Source organism: Penicillium odoratum, assembly GCF_028828045.1.
Source record: "Penicillium odoratum strain IBT 22623 chromosome Unknown utg000002l_segment0_segment0, whole genome shotgun sequence".
NCBI lineage: Eukaryota > Fungi > Ascomycota > Eurotiomycetes > Eurotiales > Aspergillaceae > Penicillium > Penicillium odoratum.
In genome coordinates, this window is record NW_026643144.1 from 1,023,055 (window position 1) to 1,045,186 (window position 22,132).

Here is a 22,132-nt window from a genome sequence, read left to right on the forward strand (position 1 = left end):
GTCTGGTGGATTTGTACATTATTTAGATTCATATACCCTGGCTATCTCAAGCGTTTGTTCAAGAAAATAAGGTCCCAGCACTATCATTCAAACGTTGAGAATATAATATTCGACCAACTTTTTCAATTCCCACTGAATTTTCCAAGTCGAAGCCTGTAGAGATCTTTACTAAGTCCGCTATTAATGATATTAGAACTTCCGACCGGTAATCTATAAGAGAATCTATTAGACAATTTGATATACTTTGAAAGATAGGCTTAGATTATTAATTTGAAGCTGTTTTAGTTGAATTTAACCAGAAAATAGCTAGTTGAGTTATATATACTTAGTTCAGCGAAAAGATACTATACTTTTAGCTTGAGTAAATTTATATTTCCACAGTAAAGTAAACTAGAATTTAAAATGTGCATATGCGTAGGCAGGTGTGATGCAGCAACTTTCAAATAGAACCATGGAGATATATATTCGTCCCGAGGTCACGATCATAACCTGCAACATTTGAAAGAACCCTGGAAGTTGACATTAACTGATCGAAACCACCACTAATTATATCCAATTAACTTTGAAATAATCGATACTGAAAACAGGTAGTTGAATATACATCAAATTTACAAGATATTGCATTCGCTCCAAAAATAAAAGCATGAGAAACATCAAGTAACATAAGTGTGTGCTATCCGTCAACAAAATTCCACACTGGTTGATAGATTCACAAATCCAATTTCCTACATCAAGAACAGCCCGGGTGGTCTAGTGGTATGATTCGCGCTTAGGGCAGCAACTCTAAGCACTCCTGCGCGAGGTCCCGTGTTCGATCCACGGCTCGGGCCTGTTATCTTTTTGTTTTTCTTGCAGTCACATACTGTGGATTTTTTGCCCCTAGGCTCAGAAACCAGAACTTAGCGAAAAGAGACAATGAATGGTCTTACACTATTCCCAATCGTTTTCATAACGTGCTAGGCTATCGAAAACCATTTGATTGGACAAGATCACCATAAACTTTACTATCACTTATTGCCTTGATCGTGTTGCCAAAGGGTGATTTCTCACATCGCTTTCACCCTTCTTACCCCTAGTCGCGCGATGCGACAGTATATACTTCTATATATTTGCACCCTATACATATTTGCACTATATAGTCTAAATTAAACGAGAGTCAAGTACATACGACCACAGGGTGTGGAGAACAGGGCTTCCCGTCCGCTCAGCCGTACTTAAGCCACACGCCGGTTAGTTAGTAGTATGGTGGGTGACCACATGCGAATCCTGACTGTTGTATGTTTTTATTTTCGTGATTAATTTTTTTGATTAGTCCAGGAAACTCCCCTTGCCGCCCTACTCTTCAGTCCTTCACCTGAATACCCCGAAGCCCCTATATTCTTCACCCGAACGCCCTGCACACCCTGAAGCTGCTTCAGACTGAGCTGAATGACATGGGCAAGGCAAAGGACTCGAATGACTGTGATGCCCTCGCCAAAATTAAGTGATTGGATAGCGTCTTGGATGCTCTCCATCAAGGTATTAATATTAGACGCATTATCTGTGGTGATTGCCAGCACTTTATCAGCGATCTCATGCCTTTTGAGGAGATCCATAATAACTATACTGAGACTAATACCTATATATATCCCGGTCAGAGGCTCGAATCGAAGGTGCATCTCCCGATAATCCCAATTATCATCAAAAAAGTAGCCAGTGACCGCCATGAATGCCTGCTGAAATGGAGAGGTCCAACAATCTAGAACAAGCAATATCTTAGCCCCTTTTAGTAGCCTAGACAGTTCACGCTAACGGATTTCCACGCTCGCATTGATTCGACGCTATACAGTCTTTGGACTAAGAAGCTGCAGTCTCGAGGTTATATACTAGGATAGTATAATAAACTCGCAGAATCTAGGATAGCTTAGTAATCGAAATGGTAGTTAGGATTCAGACGGGGTAACAAGGTATAAAGATTACCAAATCTCCCGCATCACAGCAACACACAATTCTACCAAAATTGCAATACAACGTATACATTTCCATACCAGAGCTATATACTAAATAGCCTTATTACTAACAGATTAGGGTATAACTAGCTTTATTCTATTCTCCAATTTATAGTAGAATTACAACAGAGGTAAAACTGATTTCGGGCAAGACGTTAGTGACACCACGCAAGCACTAAATCTATAGAACATAAAAGAGCATCTTATCAAAAATTTCTCAAGAATCCTTTGTTCATATTTCTTATCTTCCAGCTACGACAATTTTAATCACAAACATATTCAGCGTCACAGACCAAATCAACTTTAGGAAGCTTCAAAGTGCTTTGTCATGATCTATAGGGAAGTAGGTATAGAGTAGGCAGTAGTGACCTACCTCAAACTAAGTATGATTAGAATAGTGCGGTACCAAATTGACTGATCTAGTATAGTATGGAGAATTTCGGGCAAGGTCATGGCTCACTCCGCCCCAAACCCCGCTAGCACTGCCTACTTAAGCCGGCACCCCGAGTGATACTCTACGCGGACGGTCAGTTGTGAAGGTTGTGATTTATAACAATTCGCGGCGCTGATTCTCAGCAACATCTGGGTCAGGTTCATTCAAACACTCGCACATTAGCTTTCCATGTAGCCTTAGCCGGGAAAATAACGCCGAATCATGAATTAATAACATTCGCGGTTGTTGAGAGAGGTTGTAATTCTGACTTTTCAGTGTAAAATCATATGAATTTATGGGTGAGACTCCTATAGTACAGGTCAAAGTCATTCAACGCCACCAGCATACCTATCCATCGCCTCTATGGCAGCTCTGCAAGCCTCCTTGGTCTCCTCTGTAGCATCTGAATGACATTCCACCTCCCCAAACCTCTTCCTCCAAAAGTTCCACCGAGCAATTGAGTACCCCTGCTGCGGCTCGCCCTTCCAAAGTTCCCCAGACAACTTGCGATCCGCACATTCCTGCCGCTGACAAGCCAGGTAGATCATCGATGGACAAAGAACAAACCAGATGGCAGCAGCGGGCACACGATGGTTTATCGGGGTCTTGGGTTTCTTTCTCCGAAATTCCTCAAGGGCATTGGTTATGCAAGCAAGGGCACGGAAGTCGTTGGTGCATAGGTTGTGGTTGGTGAAGTGAGCTAGGAGGCCGTTCAAATTATGCCAGCGGAAGGCGTAGAGATCCTCCGGGGGGTTGCTTTCAGGGATTCCTGTTTTATTATGAGCATTGCAATAACACCATGGTTTGATAAGCAGAGAATGACATACGATTCCACCGCTCATGCAGCGTCGGTCCGAAATAAAGCCCATCTCGCCATACAGGCTGACCATCGTAAATGCCCCCATCCTGAACAACAATCGTCTCAGGCAAGTTTCTCAACGCTTCGACGAGAGCAATGAAGCGCTGCATTGGCTCATGTTGGTAATCCAACTGTGGAGCGATGCAGAACATTAACTCCCAGAACTCAAGTAGAAAACTGGCTGTTGACTGTTTTTCTTCTTTTGGTCCCGGGCGGTGAGAAAGGACTAGAGCATTGACCTGTTCTGCTGCTTGGTTTGGAGTGATGGAGGAGGTTTCGGGGAGATATGTTGCCAGTAGAGAGAAGACTGCGTGCTCAATGTTGGATGGCTCGTGGAGGGACTCGAGGTCCAGATTGAGGGGGTTAGAGGCGATCATGAGAATGCAGGTGGTGATTATGGAGAAGAAATTGCTTGAAGAAGAGAAGATGCTAATCAAGTACTTTCTTCCATATATAAAAATCCGCCTGGGGCCGTGCGGGGCTCCTTTATACTTAGCCCCAAATTTCCTAATTTAGCTTTGCATAGCGTCATAGCCCACAGGGTAAGGCTGATTTAAGGCAGCTAATGCTTTGTAAAGGCGTTTTGGCCTTACGACAGGCTATTATGGCCCCAAGACAGAATATTCTTTGTCGGTTCTTAGTTGCATAAGAAGAGACAGGGCATCAACAATTGAAAAATCTCATCACTGATCTTCAGTATTTCTAACAGCAAAAGCAAGTCAATCATATTGTCATCTCATAATTATTCTCATCAAAGCCAATGTGCTCTTCGCCCTCCTTGCTGGATCTGCCCTGGCTATCCCAGCCAAAGAACCAACAAGCTCACACAATACAGGCGGGGTAAGTTGTCTGCTTGCCTGTAGCAAAATTCGCCAAAGATTTCAATCGCACGACAATGCTAATACCAATGAAAGACCCTCAAATGCACCGTTGATGGCAAGACGGCCAAAATCCAAGAAAATGCCGCCAAACAAAATCGTCCCTGCTGGCAAGGACATCGATACAGAACGCTGAGCGCATCTTTATCAAGCCATTACCAAAGCATTTACTGTGCTATGATTTTTGGACAACAAAGGGCCACGCCTTAACTCAAGAAGAATCATTATACCAATCTGCATGCAATCTTATTGCTGGCTTGTTTGTAGTGAATACGATCTTGCTATTACGCATGAATCGAAGCTACTTCCGTCTTCCATAACCTGGGAGATGTGGGTCGGTTTTGTCACAGACATACTCACCAACATTGATCTCGAAACTATCGATTCTGTATCGTCACGTTACAATTATGGCGAACTACGACTCTCCCGTATAAATCTCATTTACTGCTTCTCTCCTCTTACATTCTCGGTGCATTACCTTATTCATGGCTTTATGTCGGCACTTTTAGGGTCTAAGGAATATCTAAGTCGCACCTTTGCTTGGTTACTTTCCTTGTTTTGGTTTATAACCATTGTAACAAGTGCAATGCACGCAGGCATAGGCACGAGCCACTAGGAGAAAATAATCTCTTTCAGGGTGTGTCAGTGGTGTTCGTTGTCGCCAGCCTAATAGGGGTAGCGGTCATTACTTTGCTCATAGGTTTGTTTTGGGGAGATTTAGCTATTCATCACATTTCTTGGGCAAAGAGGAATTTGATAGCTGTGCAAAAAAGCAGGAAAACACAGAGGAATGGGAAGGAGTCCGGAGGGTCATTTGCGACTGAATGCTAGGTCTAATTGCGGGATGAAGCTAGGTTCGTTTTCTAGAGTTTGCGGGACATGGCGCAATATGCCTATGCGTGCTAAGCGAGAAACTTGTAAAGTTCGATCAGCGACTCACCTCTATATTGATACGAGTGTGACTTATGCATAAGAGAGAACCAAAGTGTACTATACTTCCTTTGTTCGTAGTAGGACCTCCCATTTGTTCTTACTATTTCCATACTTTAAGAAGTCCACATTGTATTCCATGTAGTCAAATATTGAGTTTTGCTCTGTATGCATTTTGCCCTCCTAGACAGTTGGCATACGAGAATGAGAAAGGTCGAACTGTGTAAAGTAATTCTGCCCATGGTAGCTTCATTCCAAGAAAAAGCAAATGTTTCTGCCCAGACTGCCCTGAAGAGGGCTGAATAGAGCGGGCGAGCTGCCCAAGCCCGAGCCGTGGGCGCTAGTTGACCACGCTTATACACTTACTGTTGTGTGTTTTTGTTTTTTATTATTATGTTTTCGTGAGATGAAGCCCCTATGCCTAGTGCTGTAACTTGAGCTCGGTCATTTTGGCAGAAATTAATTCTCAGAATAGTGTTACACGTATTAAGAAGATAGTCCAAATCATTATCATTCAAAAATAGCCGAGGAAGCCTACAAGTTATATAAGCCGGACTAAATATTTGTGGAGATATCTGTGCTCCAGGCACATTTAGGCATATTCTACACCTCCCACACGTGCACTTCATATAATTCGACCAGACTATGTTGCATAGAAATATTGGTTTAGGCTTACGAAATACTGATCATATTTAAAGCTACTCACCGAATGGACCGAAATGTAGATAAGGTAGCTACCAGCTACTTCGTGCTCGAGAAACCATGATAACGCAGCCGATAATCCGAAAGATTGACCCAGTAATCACCATCAAGCTGTAGTTTATCATTAATAAGGCACACTGGGACCTTTCGCTTCGACTTACCCAATATCGAATCCTGTACGGTAAAACGTATATCCCGATCCCAACGCCGCCGCACGCATATCAAACAAGTAGGCGAAAGGAGTAAAATGTTCGTTAACAAATGCTTCGGTGAACCAGAGCTAAAACGAGTCAATTGCGTGCAAAGCATTATGGGCAGATGAATACTCACACCGGGACTCATATACCAAAGCCATTCCATATGCCATCCCTTCACAGTCGCTAAAGTAGGCTCTGACCCTCCAAGGACGGCGGATATAATGCAGATCAAAAGGGAGACCAAGGGGCCGTTCTCACGACTTGATATGGCGGCAGAAGCAGAGCCAATACCGTAGACGACTATATTGTGGTTAGTATAGCTAGTGCAGATATTATGATGTACGTACAGTAAAAGTTGAGGAAGTTGAGAAGCAGCAAAATCTTGAATGGGGCGAATGAAGTTGCCATTACGGCGTAAAAGGTGGTGAAATGTAAGGAAGCAACGAAGATTCGAGGAAGACTCGCAATGGTTTTTCCGGCGAAATAGGCGACCCTTGAATGGCCTGAGTGGGACTCGCGTTGGAAGACGAGAACTGATAATTTTCAGTATAACTGGTCTGAGGGTTCGTCAGGGTATACAGACTTTCTTCTCCGAACGTAGCAACACTCGGATAGGCCGCAGAAAATGCTGTAAAATCATTAGAGCTACAGAAATAATGTAGGAAGGTTGTTAATGATATACCTATCGCAAGAGAGCATAGAATGCCTGTTTCGGGAACAAGGTGGTAGTTGACAGAGCTTGACAAGGACTGGAATGGCGACAAATAGATCCGCTGGAATAGGTGACCATGAAAGTCGAATACAACTAGTCCGATCATAAACCCCGTTAAGGCTGACCCAAGTATCTCCAATGTGAACACAGCGATTTGTCTGTGCTGTTGAGTTAGATCACGGACAAGGCATAGATCAAGTTGTTTATACCAAGGGGTGATTCTTTTACTGTACTCAGCCTCGATAGCTCGAAAGAGGGAGGCGTCTGTATTCGACCCATCCTGGCCTGAAGGTACAGAGTCGACATCAAGGTCCAAAAAAGGTAACGCTTGTTCTTCGGACTTGACCAGATCTCCATTCGGCGGATGAAACTTCCCCGAGACGATATCGATAATCAGATCGGCAGAATTGAGATTAGGATGGAAGGTGTATCCTTGTGCTTCAAAGTATTGTTGTGCCTTTAATGCCTTGCCACTGTATACACACTCTCCTGATTCCAGTATCAGTAGATTATCCAAAGCCTCAAATATTTCAACTCGAGGCTGATGAACCACGCTTATCACGGTAAGTCCCTTCCGAGAAAAAAGTCGTAGTAATTCCATTAATGATAGCGCAGCCTGGGCGTCCAGTCCCGAGGTCGGCTCATCCAAAACTAGAACCTGTGGTGCTGCGACAAGTTCGAGAGCAATGCTGACTCTCTTTCGTTCTCCACCGGAGATGACACGCCGAAGCTCAGACCCGACAACACTGTGTTTGATCTTCCGGAGGCCAAGTCCATCGACCACAATATCAACCCGTTCCTTGATGGCTGCATCGTTCAACGTACCCCGGAGCCGAACACGCGCTGAGTGAAGGATATTCTCGAAGACGGTGAGATGTGGGTGGACGATATCATCTTGCGGAACGAATCCAATGAGCGCGGGGAAATGGTATCCTCTAACGAGATGATTAGTGGGTCAACTCCAGACAAGAATTTTCTCATGAGGTTGATACGCACTTGTCCAATTCTTTCTTCACCCCATTTTCTTCACCCCATTCAAAAGCAATGACCCCGATGTCGCTCGAATCTTGCCAACAAGGATGTGGGAAAGTGTTGCTGTCGACGGTAAGCTTCATATTGCATACTAATCAGACAAGTACCTACTCTTCCCAGAACCAGACGGTCCCATTATACCAGTAAGACTGCTTGCCTGCGCTTTTCCATTGGCACCAGAAAGAATACAACCAGTGGATCTGGGCCTCCGAAGACAAACATTTCGAAATTCAAGCTCAATACCTGCACCCCTCGAATCTTGTGCGAACAAAAGCTCCAACCAATCCGCAGGATCCATGGTAAAATTTTGCATGGTCTGCATTTCAACAATAGATTGTTCGTCTTCTCCCTTGCCATGATGTGGTCGTTTTCTGACCCGCGAATATAGAATCAGAGCGACCAAAAACAAGTCTAGAAGCCCACATATCAGAATTCCAAGGAATGGAGTTTCATGGTTACTGCCCTCAGGACATTTTGATAGTTTTTTGCAGCTGAGTGGGTTCATGGTACCCAGTGGGCAGTAGTGGCCCTTTGGACAGACAAGCTGCTTCTCCCCACCTCGAGGGCAGTAGAAGCCCGGTTGACAAACCATGGGCTCGTAGATCCCTTGTGATTGGAAACAAACATTTTCCGAGGGTTGAAGTCGTGTGATGAGGCATTCAGAGGTTGGAGGACAGTATACTGGTGGATGTTGTGCTGTGTTGTTTGGACCTTGCGAAAAATTTTAGTTTGTGTTGATAGGATTTGAGGAGACATACAGTAAAACCCTGGATTGCAGACGTTCGAGGTTGAGAGTGCTACTGGGTTATCACCCGAGGCACACAGGCTTGAATTTGCACTAATCGCTAGTCATGGATAGCTCAAGGTAGACTTAAGCTGATCGATGCGTTCGTGACTCTCTTCCTTTATCTATTTTACCATTCCTTGGTTTCGCTTTTTACACTTACCCGATTCCTGTCTAATAAGGAGGAATGAAATTGGCAAGTAAAACCATTGGGCTCTGATTGAACGAACTATACTGTTGTGGAACAATATGTCGCAGGATAAGTGGTGGGCCATACATAAAACTATAATTGAGAGGTGAAGATCGTAATTATGGTTCAAAGGGTGTTTTGATTTAGAGAATTAACCACACAGTAGATACCGACATAACACAGGTTTTCAGTAGCAACTTTCGAGTAGCTCATCCAGACCGGCCCCACTTTCAAATCAATAAGGCAAAAAGTAAAAACATACAACAGTCAGGATTCGCATGTGGTCACCCACCATACTACTAACTAACCGGCGTGTGGCTTAAGTACGGCTGAGCGGACGGGAAGCCCTGTTCTCCACACCCTATGGTCGTATGTACTGAAAGTTTCCGTGACAGGGATCATATAGTGCACTCAAAACCCGAGGGTTCATATGTGAGACTGCGAATCTACCTCTAGCAGCTGCTGCGAGAGTGGTACCTCACCTGTGCTACCGCGAGCTGCATCATACACATGCCTCGAAGTGACATGTCACATCGCACCACCTTAAAATGTTAGTGCGATCTGCATCTCTATTAAAAAAATTCGAATCGATGTAATTCCATTCCAAAGTTCTTGACTGCTCTCACGGGGAAAAATAAAAACAAACAAAAAGAAATGCATCATCCGTGAATCGAACACGGGCCTCGTCGATGGCAACGACGAATTCTACCACTAGACCAATGATGCTAGTTCACATTATTGGTTATGGCTTATGGTTACATGAAGAAAACACTAAATGAAGCTTTATCCTACGCTTCCACTTGACATATTTCTGGGTTGGCGGAATTATCATTTTCCATATGCGTGCATAATATCATACTCAATTTTCAGTAACCTACAGATGCACCAACTATCCACATTTATGCCATCCATGTCCAATGAGAACAGTCAATTGAGATGTGGGTGTTCCCCAGGCCAATGGATCGAAGATCGACAGAATAGTGTGGGGAAGACGCTGAACTTACATTAGCCCGAGATACAGTACTTTCACCCCATGGTGATCTTGAAATCTTGTATCGTGACAAATCCTGCGTCTTCCTCATATGCATATTCTGCCTTTCTGCATCTTCGTGCGGGGATCAGTTCTACATATCCGACATTATCCAATGTCGATCATGGAGAAGCCACCCCAACCCCAACCCCAGCTCTCGGGGTTCTCATCACTACCAAGTGCCGCTTCTCGCCAAGCAGACGGCTGCATTCGAAAAGATCCCCTGGCTATAAATTCCCCGCACATCCCCTGAACTCTCCCCCGCCTTGGACGCGAATTCTGCAACTTAACCGACAAAATGACCAATTCCGAGCCCCAGCCTGACCTCAATAAGATGGAAGCTGGTGAGATCAACTTCGCCACCTCCAGTAGCTCCTCGCAATAACAACAGCGTACTTCGATATTTGATTATGGTCCCCTGGCACATGTCAATACCGCCGAAACACGCCTCGCGCCGTTCGGTGGCGAGTTCCAACCTGGACTTTATCGTCCTGTCTCAGACCGAAAACTGGCCAATCCTGCGCCACTTGGACTGTGTGGTTTTGCCCTTACCACATTCATATTGGGGTGCATCAATATGCAGACTCGTGGAATTACGGAGCCGAATATGGTCGTTGGGCCCGCATTTGCTTATGGTGGATTCATCCAACTTCTTTCTGGAATGTGGTATGTGCTACAATGACTTGACTGGTGGGCGGATGCTAAATTACCTTTGCTAGGGAGATGGCGGTCGGGAATACCTTCGGTGCGACTGCCCTGACTTCATATGGAGGATTTTGGATCTCGCTGGCTATCTCATTCACGCCTGGTGGATTTGGTATCCAGAAAAGTTTGATCGAAGCTGACAATGGGAGTCTGGGAATGTTCTATGACTCCTTGGGACTGTTCTTGATGGTAAGCTCCTTTGTAGTAAGTGTTATGTACATCGCTGACGCTCACAGGGATGGTTCATCTTCACTTTCCTAATGCTGCTCTGTACTGTCAAATCCACCGTTTTGTTCTTTTCGCTCTTTTCTTTGGTCGACGTGACTTTTCTTCTTCTCGGAGTTGGATATCTGAGCCGCAATGAGCAGGAAGAGCCGAATGCAAAGGTCATCAAGGCTGGCGGGCTGTTTGCACTTCTTGCAGCCTTTTTGGCTTGGTGGGTGGCTCTTGCTGGTATTGCCGATAGCAGTAACAGCTTCTTCCTTGTTCCTGTTTGGCATTTTCCATGGTCGCCCAAGGGGAAGGAGATTCGGAATATGGAGTAGAATGCTTATTAAAAGTGAGCTCTTGCTAACATAAAACCTGGCTTCTGAACTATCATACAAATTCTATGCTGTCGGTGATACAATTTTCATTCATGAGATTGACGGAATAAATTGCATTCAAGTAATCCTCAAGAAAACTCAAGGGCAACAGGAAGTGTGAGTTTCTGATTCCGCGTTGCCATATTGTCACGCCAATCATCCCCTTTCCGGCTAGTAATAATCAAATCAATCTCTCTCAGAATCTCATTGCTCACATCAGTCCAAGCCTGACCAGCACTTTTCACAACACAGGCAATAGGCACAATATCAAACCGATGCCCCGCCCACTTCCCATGAGACATAATCCTCCCATGCCCAATATCAACCGGCCGACTCGACCAGGATATGCGCGCGAGCAAAACCTCCGCAAAGCCTAGTACCTCAATCTGCGGTCCATGAATGAATGATGTTTTGAGCGCAATCGCCTCACCACGGACATACTCCTTCGTCGTCAGATTTCGGAGAACCCACGGCTGGTCATGTGGATAGAATTCCAATTTTTCAGGCTTGAGACCCATCAGGATCTCTGTCCGATTAGCCTCAGACATGGGATGCATAGCCTCCCACTTCGTAAATCGGTCCCGAAGCCTCTGTGCCAACGATGGTCCACCGGTTTTCTTCCATATGTTATCAACAGTAAATGTCTCAAGATGATGCACGCGATTCAGATGCTCCAAATCCGCTTGTTCATCTGCACTGAGCAGCCCTGGCGGGAAATCTTTTGGATCACTATAGTCGCTGACACAGATGATACGCTCCCCAGCCCACGGTGCCAAAGACGTCACGATACGATCTTCGATATATGTCAAGCCAACAGCCCAGAGGTATTTGTTGGTCAGGCTCAAAGACAGGATATCGTCGATGTCATCCAGACTGTCGAAAATGAGGTTGTGGATCTTTGATGGAAGGGTATAGAAACATTTTGAGCGTATCTGCCCACTGGGATGAAAAGTTGCATCATGATCGGCGATTCGAGCGGCTTTGCTCCAGTGGCTTTGGGGGAGGTTATTAGTTTGTGGTCGTTTCACACACTCCTCTTCTTCTTCATCTTCGATATTTTCACCTGGATCCATCTCCAATTTCTCGTGGCTGGAAATAAACAGCGTTAGTAAAACTTGCATACTGACTGATGATTTGTGAACAGACCTATGCGCATTCAGCGGGACTGCGAGTAAAGGGACGATATTCGCAGCGCTGCCGGAAATCAAGGCCTCAACTAATTCGCCGAGACAACCCGTCACTTCTCTGCGCTCGGGTGCAATGATACGCCAGAATTGCTCCATGACTTGATTTCAGGGTGATAAGTGATCGGGGAATTTTTCTATTGCTGAATATTGTGGAAAGGCGAACTTGATGCACGTCAGACATACGTATGTCGAAGCTCATTATCATGGAGGCAATTCTTCGTACAAGGTTTATCAACATAAATTTCAAAGATAGATTCACTATAAGACATCGAGCGATTAGATCACTTTGAGTTTGTTGTTGAAAGAAAATCAGCCAAAAGCCAATTGCGTCCAATCATCCTGTACGACAATTGATTACGCCATAGTAACTACAGGTGAGAATGGTCATTCGGCCTTGCATGTATCTCCAACGATGTATTTTTAATTGGTGTCAAGATATTTTTAAAGTCTCAGAAGATTATGGGTCTACCAGTACTAGCACTAAAGTGGTATGCACAAATGTCAAACGGAAATAATATCCGAGAGAGAAAAGTGAACATACCCCACCCACGATAAAGGAAATCCACGTACGTTAAATAAAAAATCCCGATCCCCGACTTCACCGACTGTTGACATGTCAAGTTCGACAGCTGGTCTAATTTTAAGCTTGATTGTGAACACTTGGTAGTGGCGTGAGACTATACCAGACTTCATCTAGAGATTGTTATCCAACAACCGTAAATGCCTCAATTCTTTCCCGTGTCAGTCATGCCTCAATGACGTCTGCCTAGAATAGGAAGAGCGGCGTGGAATCTTTCATTGTTGGAAATTTTACGTTCTAGTTTATTCTCTTAAAAAATAGTTAGACAGTAGAATTCAAAAGAAATTGTAAAGGCATTTGTGGTTGTTTAATTCTGGCCCACTGCAAAATGAGTAGCCCTTGGACGCGAAGCCACGTCGGTAATATTATCCATCATTAGCGATTACGGGTTTCATAGGGCACTGAACAGGACATAAATCACTCAATAATTTATTTCACACCATCCACCTTGAGCATACTCATATAATGACAATCACTACTCAAATTTCAACTAAACTTGGAGCGCGCATCTCCAAAATGATGGGGGTCGGGTGGAGCAAACAGCAGAATCAACGTTGTATGTAAAGACTGCCACATATTGAGGAAACCACTTTTAACATGAGTCTATTAAATAGAACTCGACATCAGATCCCCGATATTCCACGTCAATACCCTCGTGCTTTTCACCCGCAGTGATATTAAGACAATCGTGGTGCCAAGTTTAATCTTCGGAGTATTGGGAGCATTGACAGGGCCAATACTTACCTGCAGCATTTCGGCACCATCCCTGAGAGAGCTGGCCTTCCGGACTCCTCGGCTGATATGATGGACCTGGATCAATCTGCTGCTCTTGAATGTAGACGGCCAACGTCATCCAGGTTCCATTAAAGAAGACTCGATCAACAAGCCTTGGCGGCCTATGCCATCGAAGCGATTGTCCGATAACGAAGCATCCTGCTTATTCGTAGCATTGATTCCTATTGTGCTCCTATCCGCTATATACCTCGGAGGATGGGCGGAATGCTGCATTCTCCTTTTCCTCAACTTTTGGTACAATCAATGGGGGGGAGCGGATGGACACTGGTTTATCAGAAACTTTCTCAACGGCTGCGGGTACGTGACATACGCAGCTGCAGCCTTGATGCACGCATCGGGAACGGCCCTCTCGCGGACGGGCTATGCATGGCTGGCGCTATTTGGGGCCGTGGTTATCTCCACAGTGCATATCCAAGACCTTCGTGATCAGATTGGGGATCGCTTGCGCGGGCGGAAAACATTTCCTCTGATTGTAGGTGATGAACTGTGTCGGTATTCTCTTATTGTTGGGATCTTGTTTTGGTCATTTTTCTGCCCGTTCTTATGGGGCTTGGGAGTAAGGGGATTTACTGCACCTGCTATTACTGGTGGATTGATTGCCTGGAGACTATATTCCAAGAGAGCCATATCGGATGATGGGGTCACATTGGATACCTGGTGTATCTGGCTTATAGTGATTTACAGTTTGCCACTTCTTTCATCTAGATTGATTGAATAGAGTAAATCGGCAGAATGCCGATAAAGAAGTCTATAGATTGCAGAGTTGGCTCCTTGACTGGCTACAAAGTTAAAAAAAGAAAATGGAACTTGAGGAAAATTTAAGTTAACAGTTCATTCAATGAGATATAGTCAAATAGTCAAATAGTCAAATAGTCAAATAGTCAAATAGTCAAATAGTCAAATAGTCAAATAGTCAAATAGTCAAATAGTCAAATAGTCAAATAGTCAAATTGTAAAGCTTGATGAATCGAGCAAGGGGTCACGTGGTGAACAGCCGACATAGTCGGACCGACTATGTCGAAGGTTTGGAACACCACCCCCGCATTCCACTATCTTGCATTATCAATATGTCCAGGCGTGGGGTTATCAATTACGGGTCCTAATACCCACTGGAGTTCTTGCATAAATGTCCATCATGCTTCCAAGAATTGTGTCCTCACCCCGCCCAAAGAATAATCGCCAAACATATCCCAACCTGAGCCAACCACGAAATGGTTCGACAGACTGATGCCGAGCAGAAAATTGTCGGCCGAGAAGACAGAAGAATAGACAAGACTATGTCCTCCACGAAGGACTTTGACAGCTGCAGTATTCATACGGTTGAGAATGAGAACTTTTACGGGAACACGACTGTCAATGCCCTGGAGAATCTCAGCTACACCGATGAAGAGGCACGACGTGTGAAATGGAAGACTGATCTTATTCTGCTTCCCCTCTTGTGCATCTGCTATATTTTCTCTGTATGCAAGCCCTATTCCGCGCCCCCTATTCAGCGCATGGCTAACGATAAACAGTTCCTAGATAAGACGCTTCTCAACTACAGCTCCATTTTCGGTTTGAAGAAAGCATTGAACCTGCATGGATCACAATACAGCTGGCTTGGAAGGTTTGACATTTGGATTCGAAATCTTGTATCATCTTCTGACTTATTACTAGCATATTTTATTTTGGCTACATGATTGGCTCAATGGCATGGGCTAAACTTGTGCAACGCTGGCCGCAGCACGCTGGAAAATTTGTATCCAGTGCTGTTTTACTTTGGTCTTGCATAACATTGCTCACACGTGAGTAGATGTAAATTCATGGTATATAGAATGCTAACTTTTTCATATTTAGCTCTCTGCTACAATTTCGCTGGTATCGCAACCGTCCGGTTCTTCCTCGGGCTTGTGGAGAGTATCATTGGCCCGGTTTTCATTATCATCACAAGCAATTGGTGGACACGGTCTGAACAGGCTTTTAGAACGGCTTTTTGGCTTGGTGGAACACCGGTTCGTTTGCAAATCCTTCTCAGCTTTGACAGTCGCTGATGAATTCTTAGATTGGTAATTTTATTGGTGGGCTGATATCATATGGATTAGGATCAGGTAAGGCTCCGAAACCCAATTGCAACTGGTAATATTGACTTGAGTAGTTCATAGCTCGCTTGCGACCTGGAAAATGTTCTTCGTATTTTTCGGGTCACTCAGTTTTGCCTTTTCGCTTGCACTTGGATACTTCATGCCGGATAACCAGGGTAACGCGCGCTGGCTGACTGACAAGGAGAAGTTGATTGCGATTGAAAGAGTGAGAGAGAACCAGACGGTTAGTGCGAGTGATAAATGGAAGTGGTCTCAGTTTTGGGAGGCTCTTCGTGACCCGCAAACTACCTTCTTCTTCGTTTGTGCTGTGTAAGTCTTGAGTTTGATGTGGCAGAGAATTTCGCTAATATAAAATAGTGGTAATACAATGCCTTCAACCTTTGCAAGCCAGGTAGGTAATTGCGTGGAAAAATTCGCGAAGTGTAAGCTGATATCTATTAGTTTTCTAGTCAAATCGTTGAAGGATTCGGATTTTCTGCTATCAACACTACCGTCATTTCAAAATGCCCAGCTGCAGTTATTCAATTGGGCACGTTCCTAGTCTTCTCGTATATTGCATCACACCGCAATAATATCCGTCTATACCTGTGCATTCTGGTCTCGATTCCCCCTTTGATAGGTGCCTCGCTGCTTCATTTCCTTCCTACCTCAAACCAGACTGGTAGACTAGCAGGTTATTATCTTACTTATACGTGAGTCTTTGCTCTCCAACCCAAGATCGTCTCACTGACCTTTTAGCCATACGATGTCATGGACTTTGAACGCCGGATTGATGGCCTCGAATTACGCCGGCAATACCAAGAAGGTCACTGCGTCTGGACTTGTATTTGCTGGCTGGGCTGCAGGCCTTATTGCGGGACCTCGTAAGTTTTAAAGAACCTCCAAAGCGCATTTCTGACATTTCAAATAGAATTCTTCCTCGATAATCAGGCGCCGACATATGAACTGGCATTCAAGATGCTTAGTAAGTACAACCGCCTTGAATTTCATATTCTTCGCTAATTTTTGCAGTGGGATGCTATGCGTTGATGATTGTACTTCCAATTGTTCAAATCATATGGTATAAATTTGAGAACAAACGCAGGGATAAAATGGTTCAGATCCGTGGTGAGTCCTCGGATTCTATACAGACATTCGAGGACAGAACGGATTTCGACCAGGGGGAGACGTTCAGATACACTATGTGAGACTGGTGTATGCAACTGCACCATCGACTATGTGAAAGAGCATGATTCAGGAAATATGATGATCAAACCTTTCTCATCTCAAAACCTTTCTCAAATGCCCCAAATGCATCTATCGGGATATCGCAATAGTGATCACTGGCGCCTAAGATAGTGGATATAAATGCATTATAAAGCTCCTGGCAGAATAGTAACTTATAATGGACATGTGAATGATGAGATCCAAATTGGGTTGCTTTCAAAAGGCTTGCATTGATCTATGCCTCGAAATGAAAATTGGAATCATACCTGGGTACCTGATCTCCGTACATAGAGATTTCGCTCCACTTGTCGGGGTCCTAATCAGCAGATTAAGAAGACCGCCTGGCTGCCCGGTATTTTCGATGTTGCCAATGTTATTAGGATAGCTAACTAGTAGTCATAAATTCGATACTTGTGCAGTTGGTCAGTATGCGGGTCTGGTTAAGTTAAGATGAATTGTACTTTAAGCACATGTGGATGAAAAGCGGTTTTCAAAGCAAGAATACAGAGCAATAATCAAATAGTGCAAATATATCTAAAAGACTTTCGATCATATAATAACTTGTTCAACAGTTTCCCGGCGCAGGATCTCTGCATCTTCAGGTAATAAGAATCCACTATCAATCTGTCTTTGAATAGCCCCTCCCGCACGACGTCGATACTCTCCGACCGAGCCATAAAAAGCCAACAGTTTCTCGTCGCTAAAGGCCCATTCAGATCCTGAAATTCGGCAATGTCAGCGGTTATTCAAAGTAAGCTGGATGTTACAAGACATACCACAGTACCAGCTCGGCCGCCCTTTGGGGGTAGCTGCAACAAGACGACTCAAAGGAACTTCTGTATGAAGAGTCCGGACTCCACCGAGGGCATTTCCGTGTTCATCGCGCAAAATCTCATCGCTTGATCCAACGGTCTCGAGGTAAACACTAGGGGGAGGAGTGACAGATCGAGTGATCCATTTTTCCATGGCTTCAAAGACAGCGTGGTAAATCAACGAGTTGGAGAATGTGCTCCACCTTGCACCGCGCAGATCAACCCCTGCCAACCGTTTGATATCCAGAGCTGAAGCGTATCGTGATTCTCGATGGGCCATTCCGGCCACTTCGTATATGCGCAATGAGTCGCTATCGGGGCGTCGGTGTGTTGTATCTTTGAGCTGTCCACTGACACCACAGGCGAAGCGGACAGATTGGAATTCAGATTCCCCGAGAAGCTCAATCACCTTTGCGGAGGCAGGATCAGGAAGTGCAGGCCCACCAGACTGACAGGGAATGAAGCCCTCGAATGGAAGAGAGCCGTCTGGGAGCCTTAAATGTGATGAGTGTGTGATGAATCGTCTAGTCACCCCACTTGTTTGTGAAAGTCCACTCAGAATAACCTTCTGGGCTTTGACACCCAGCTCTCCAGATCTCAGGGCATAGGATGCAGCGGCCAGAACTTCTGGAGACTGCAAAGTAGCGGGCCACCATTTTGCTTTAAATGCACAGTAGTTCTCGTACAGAGTCTCCTTCGATACGTCTGTCACAAAGGGAATATTCGCGGCAAAGTCATCTGCAAGTAAGCTTGGAATAAAGTGCATATCTTTGTAGCGAGTGGGATCGATGTTCTTGATCTTCCCAATTGCTGAAGGTGCCTGGGAATCGACTTCGAGCCATGCATGTCCTTCAAATCATCAGCCAAGAGCAATAATCAGCTTTTCTCATAGACTAACCATTACGCATGACCCAGCGATTTATATGACGCCATATGCTGGTACCTCCCCACAGGTGAGATGGTTCTTCAACGACTAGACCAGAAAACTTTGTGGGATCCGCGGGTGAACGAAGTAGTAACCTTGTGCAATAAGATTGACCAGCGGCCTCACCGGTAATTAAGTATTCCCTGCTGGTATAGCCATAAACAGGTAGTAAATCAACATGATATGGCTCAAGAATCACAGCGTTCGAAGTTTCAGTCTCGGGCAAAAGGGTTGTTGTTGGCTTTCCGACACAGAAGGCCTCGACGGGAAGAGTTTCGATCGCCATTGCGTGATGCCAACTTGCAATGCTTATATTTTTGGTATCTGTAAGTATGTCAGGCTAGTGTTATTTGAATCTTGTCTTCGAACAGCGGTGTATATAGATGTGGATTGCACGTGACATATCGATCCGACATAGTCGGCTTCATCTCGGCAAATACTGAAAGTCATATCAGATAAGGAGCCGAGAAGCTCCATTTTCAGATTGCAATTCCGGCCGGCCAAGATAAGAAATTGGAGTTTCTCCGCGCCTTGAGGACTCACGTCCATGGATAGCAATACAGGCCTGATATTCTAGATCACAAATCTGCCAGTGACTTCGTCCATGACATCACGTAAAGCGGCTTTCATCCCCTTGGATTGCCTTTGTAGTACGGCTTCGAGAAGCAATCGGGTCTTCCCAATGTAGGGTCCCCATTTTATACCCTTCTCGAGTAGGCCCAAGATCCAGTCACTTTTGATTGGATCGGTGTTATGCACCCCAGCGAGAAATAGCGACGCAGGCATGAGCGATCCTGGCGAGCTTCGGCGTGAAGGATCGTGTGAAACTTTGAGTTGATTTAAGAGGATTGCCGAGACTGATTTTTCACACCCGACTAGAGGAAATGGCTAAAAGGTTAGAGAAGAAAGAAATTTGTGGAAGGAAACTCACAATAATCATTATGAGATATAGAAGTCCAGAATGCAGGGCAGATAAGACGATTAGGCGATCGTAGGAGGCTGAGTCAATTGTTTTATCTCCTGACAGGGGAGAGCTTGTCAAGTCGTCGCCGAGGGCAACCATTCGTTTTTCAAAAATATCAATCTCGCGACGAATCTCCTCGTACAGATCATTGATTTCCGTGATACTAACTGGTGACTGAATGGTATCGCTTTCCGGTTGATCATGTAGCCGTAAATCGAGACTGGCAATTCTGACTTTCAACAAATCGGCCTGGAGTAAGTTAAGAAGGGTGGTTCTGGACGCATCCTGTGCTTCACGTTCGAAAATGAACGAACAAGATGACGATGCATACAAATGCTTGACAAGCACACCCCCGCCAAGTCGGAAGCAAGTGGAGCGCGCATCCAAGATAGCAAGACGGATGATGATCCGTCTTGACAGACTTGAAGGATCTTCCAGAGCTTCTGCACCTCTCTGAGATGAGACAATATCGGCAGCTATCTGCATGAGACTGTGGAAGATTTGGATATCGCCTCCCATCATATGCACGGTTTTAATGCGGACAACCAGTGCAGACAACAGAGCTTCAACCTCTGTAACCTCGCCTTGGATATGAGTCTTGAATGAAGATTCAGCCAATTGGCTGTATTTCGTGGCTTGGTTGGAGTAAGAATCATCTTCAACGCTGAGGTGAGATGCGGAAAAGGCCAGAATTGCATAAAAGAGAGGAGGGAATTGAAGCGATTTAGAGAAAGCAGAAACAAATAGGTTGCTGGCTTTGTGTGGAAATTCGTCCAATTTTGCAAATCCCTTCATCACATCCAAATAATGCTGAATCAAACGGGAGTTTTTCTTGTCGATTGTAATGGATGCGTCTGAATCTGGTTGTGCCTCTACCGCGACATCTCTATGTTCCGTAAGACTCAGGCTAGGCGTTTCTGCATCTTGAGAATCAGGTCTTGGTTCAACAGGAGTAAAAGGAATGAAGTCCAGTCCTTCACCGGAAATATTGAAGCCGAAGAGGTCACCCTCAATGTCGAAATCGAGGTTAAGGTCCAAATCTCCAAGATTTTGTAGTGGAAAACCCATGGATGGATTCAGGCTTGAGCTATTTGCATTACTCAAATTGTCTGAATCATGATTTGAAGATGACCCTGGGTGGTCCTTCGGGGCTACGCTGCTTGGTCGCCGACCGACCGTCCGCCTTCTCTTGGGTGGAGGAATATAGTGCTCTCCAGGTGCTGGCGCGTGCCACCGACATTCGAGCCCAAGTCTCACGCAAGTTGCACATTTTGGTGAACCAGACTGGTCATTTTCAATTCCTGATCCTGCAGGGATTTTTGCACATCGAACTTTTCGAGTCTTGCAGGTGAAGCAACCTGGGGTATCGTTAGTGAAAAGTGGGGCGGATATACGGAGTGAGCGTACCGTCGCGTGAACGGCGTCTCGATGGTGCCTCCTCCACAGGAACACCAGTTGACATGCTATCAGTTGACAAATAGGAACGCACTATGTAGAGAATATACCATAACCATTGTTGACAGGAGATAGATTCTGACTCCGGGCGCCACGATTAAGAAACGGGGAAGTCACCTGACCAAGCCACTAATGGTGATAAGAACGAAGCAGGCCAAAGTGCCAGTAAGGCTATCAATTTGGAGATCGATGTAGATAGCTAGAAGTTCAAAAAGATAACCCGTTATTCAATCGCAGATCTACAGAAAATGCTGGCTATTGGCAAATTGGACTGTCTAGGAGGATACGGGCACGCTAACTGCGGACATCGGGAAGATTCTGCATACTCAGTAGCATTTTATGGACAAGTCCCGTAGGACAAAACGAGAAGGGTTAATTATTTAATAGAAAAGAATGCCCAGCCTGGATCCATTACTAATTTAGTTAGATAAAAAAGGAACTCCGATAGGGGGAATCGAACCCCCGGCTGTCGTGTGAGAGACGACGATGTTAGCCACTACACCATATCGGATTTAGATGCAGAGAAGCTCAAATTTATGCTTTATAAACTACTGCTCAGCGCTCTTTGTCCTTATTTGTCCCCGTGCGTGGTTCTATATCGCACCCAGTCCTCTCCCCCAACCTACCATCTCACATGTTCTTTCTCGCCCTCCTCCTCCCTGATATCTGCAGGTGAGGTTTTCTTGCTATTGATTCGGATCACCGAGCTCAGCCTGAGCTCCGCCGACCCCTTTTCTTTATGTGACTCGTCATCACATCTTCGTCACGTCCCTCGCTGCTTTCTTGGGCTCTCACCTCGTTCCCCATTAGATGCTTTCTCTGAGGCCCTGAAGCTAGCCCCCAAATTTTCAGACCTCATGTCATCCACTCTTCATCAACTTGTACGGCGTTACCAACGATTCTTCGGATGGACACAGCGATATCCAATGAAACATGGCTATAAAATCTTTATCAATACTAGAGTAAGAACATACAACCATGGGGTGTGGGAAACATGGCTTCCCGTCCGCATACTTAAGCCACACGCCGGTGAATTATTATTTGGGTGGATAAACACCAGCGAATCCTCAATGTTGTATCTTTTTGCTTTTTCCAGCATTTCT

The 22,132-nt window shown here is 45.0% G+C and overlaps 7 protein-coding genes across 7 annotated transcripts; 2 read left to right on the plus strand and 5 right to left on the minus strand.

Moving 5' to 3' along the window:
* Positions 1-2,747: 2,747 nt before the first annotated feature.
* On the minus strand, positions 2,748-3,657 carry N7520_002417 (DUF3632 domain-containing protein; the record flags this gene model as incomplete). Its single annotated transcript, XM_057136352.1, has 2 exons — positions 2,748-3,190; positions 3,249-3,657. 2 exons carry the CDS (start codon positions 3,655-3,657, stop codon positions 2,748-2,750), a joined length of 852 nt encoding a protein of 283 aa, XP_056999038.1.
* Positions 3,658-6,394: 2,737 nt separating this feature from the next.
* Positions 6,395-8,029, minus strand: N7520_002418 (uncharacterized protein; the record flags this gene model as incomplete). The annotated part of the gene is made up of 2 exons (XM_057136353.1): positions 6,395-7,632; positions 7,843-8,029. 2 exons carry the CDS (start codon positions 8,027-8,029, stop codon positions 6,395-6,397), a joined length of 1,425 nt encoding a protein of 474 aa, XP_056999039.1.
* A 2,283-nt stretch (positions 8,030-10,312) lies between these two features.
* On the plus strand, positions 10,313-10,985 carry N7520_002419 (acetate uptake transporter family protein; the record flags this gene model as incomplete). Its single annotated transcript, XM_057136354.1, has 3 exons — positions 10,313-10,401; positions 10,455-10,629; positions 10,677-10,985. 3 exons carry the CDS (start codon positions 10,313-10,315, stop codon positions 10,983-10,985), a joined length of 573 nt encoding a protein of 190 aa, XP_056999040.1.
* Positions 10,986-11,113: 128 nt separating this feature from the next.
* On the minus strand, positions 11,114-12,307 carry N7520_002420 (uncharacterized protein; the record flags this gene model as incomplete). The annotated part of the gene is made up of 1 exon (XM_057136355.1): positions 11,114-12,307. The coding sequence occupies one exon, from the start codon at positions 12,305-12,307 to the stop codon at positions 11,114-11,116; it is 1,194 nt and encodes a 397-aa protein (XP_056999041.1).
* A 2,490-nt stretch (positions 12,308-14,797) lies between these two features.
* On the plus strand, positions 14,798-16,854 carry N7520_002421 (major facilitator superfamily domain-containing protein; the record flags this gene model as incomplete). The annotated part of the gene is made up of 11 exons (XM_057136356.1): positions 14,798-15,046; positions 15,101-15,192; positions 15,243-15,370; positions 15,423-15,577; positions 15,628-15,673; positions 15,721-15,976; positions 16,025-16,058; positions 16,109-16,359; positions 16,406-16,530; positions 16,578-16,631; positions 16,679-16,854. The coding sequence occupies 11 exons, from the start codon at positions 14,798-14,800 to the stop codon at positions 16,852-16,854; spliced, it is 1,566 nt and encodes a 521-aa protein (XP_056999042.1).
* A 568-nt stretch (positions 16,855-17,422) lies between these two features.
* Positions 17,423-18,896, minus strand: N7520_002422 (signal peptide-containing protein; the record flags this gene model as incomplete). Its single annotated transcript, XM_057136357.1, has 3 exons — positions 17,423-17,592; positions 17,650-18,534; positions 18,584-18,896. The coding sequence occupies 3 exons, from the start codon at positions 18,894-18,896 to the stop codon at positions 17,423-17,425; spliced, it is 1,368 nt and encodes a 455-aa protein (XP_056999043.1).
* Positions 18,897-19,183: 287 nt separating this feature from the next.
* On the minus strand, positions 19,184-21,036 carry N7520_002423 (Zn(II)2Cys6 transcription factor; the record flags this gene model as incomplete). The annotated part of the gene is made up of 3 exons (XM_057136358.1): positions 19,184-19,498; positions 19,542-20,932; positions 20,982-21,036. The coding sequence occupies 3 exons, from the start codon at positions 21,034-21,036 to the stop codon at positions 19,184-19,186; spliced, it is 1,761 nt and encodes a 586-aa protein (XP_056999044.1).
* Positions 21,037-22,132: the final 1,096 nt, after the last annotated feature.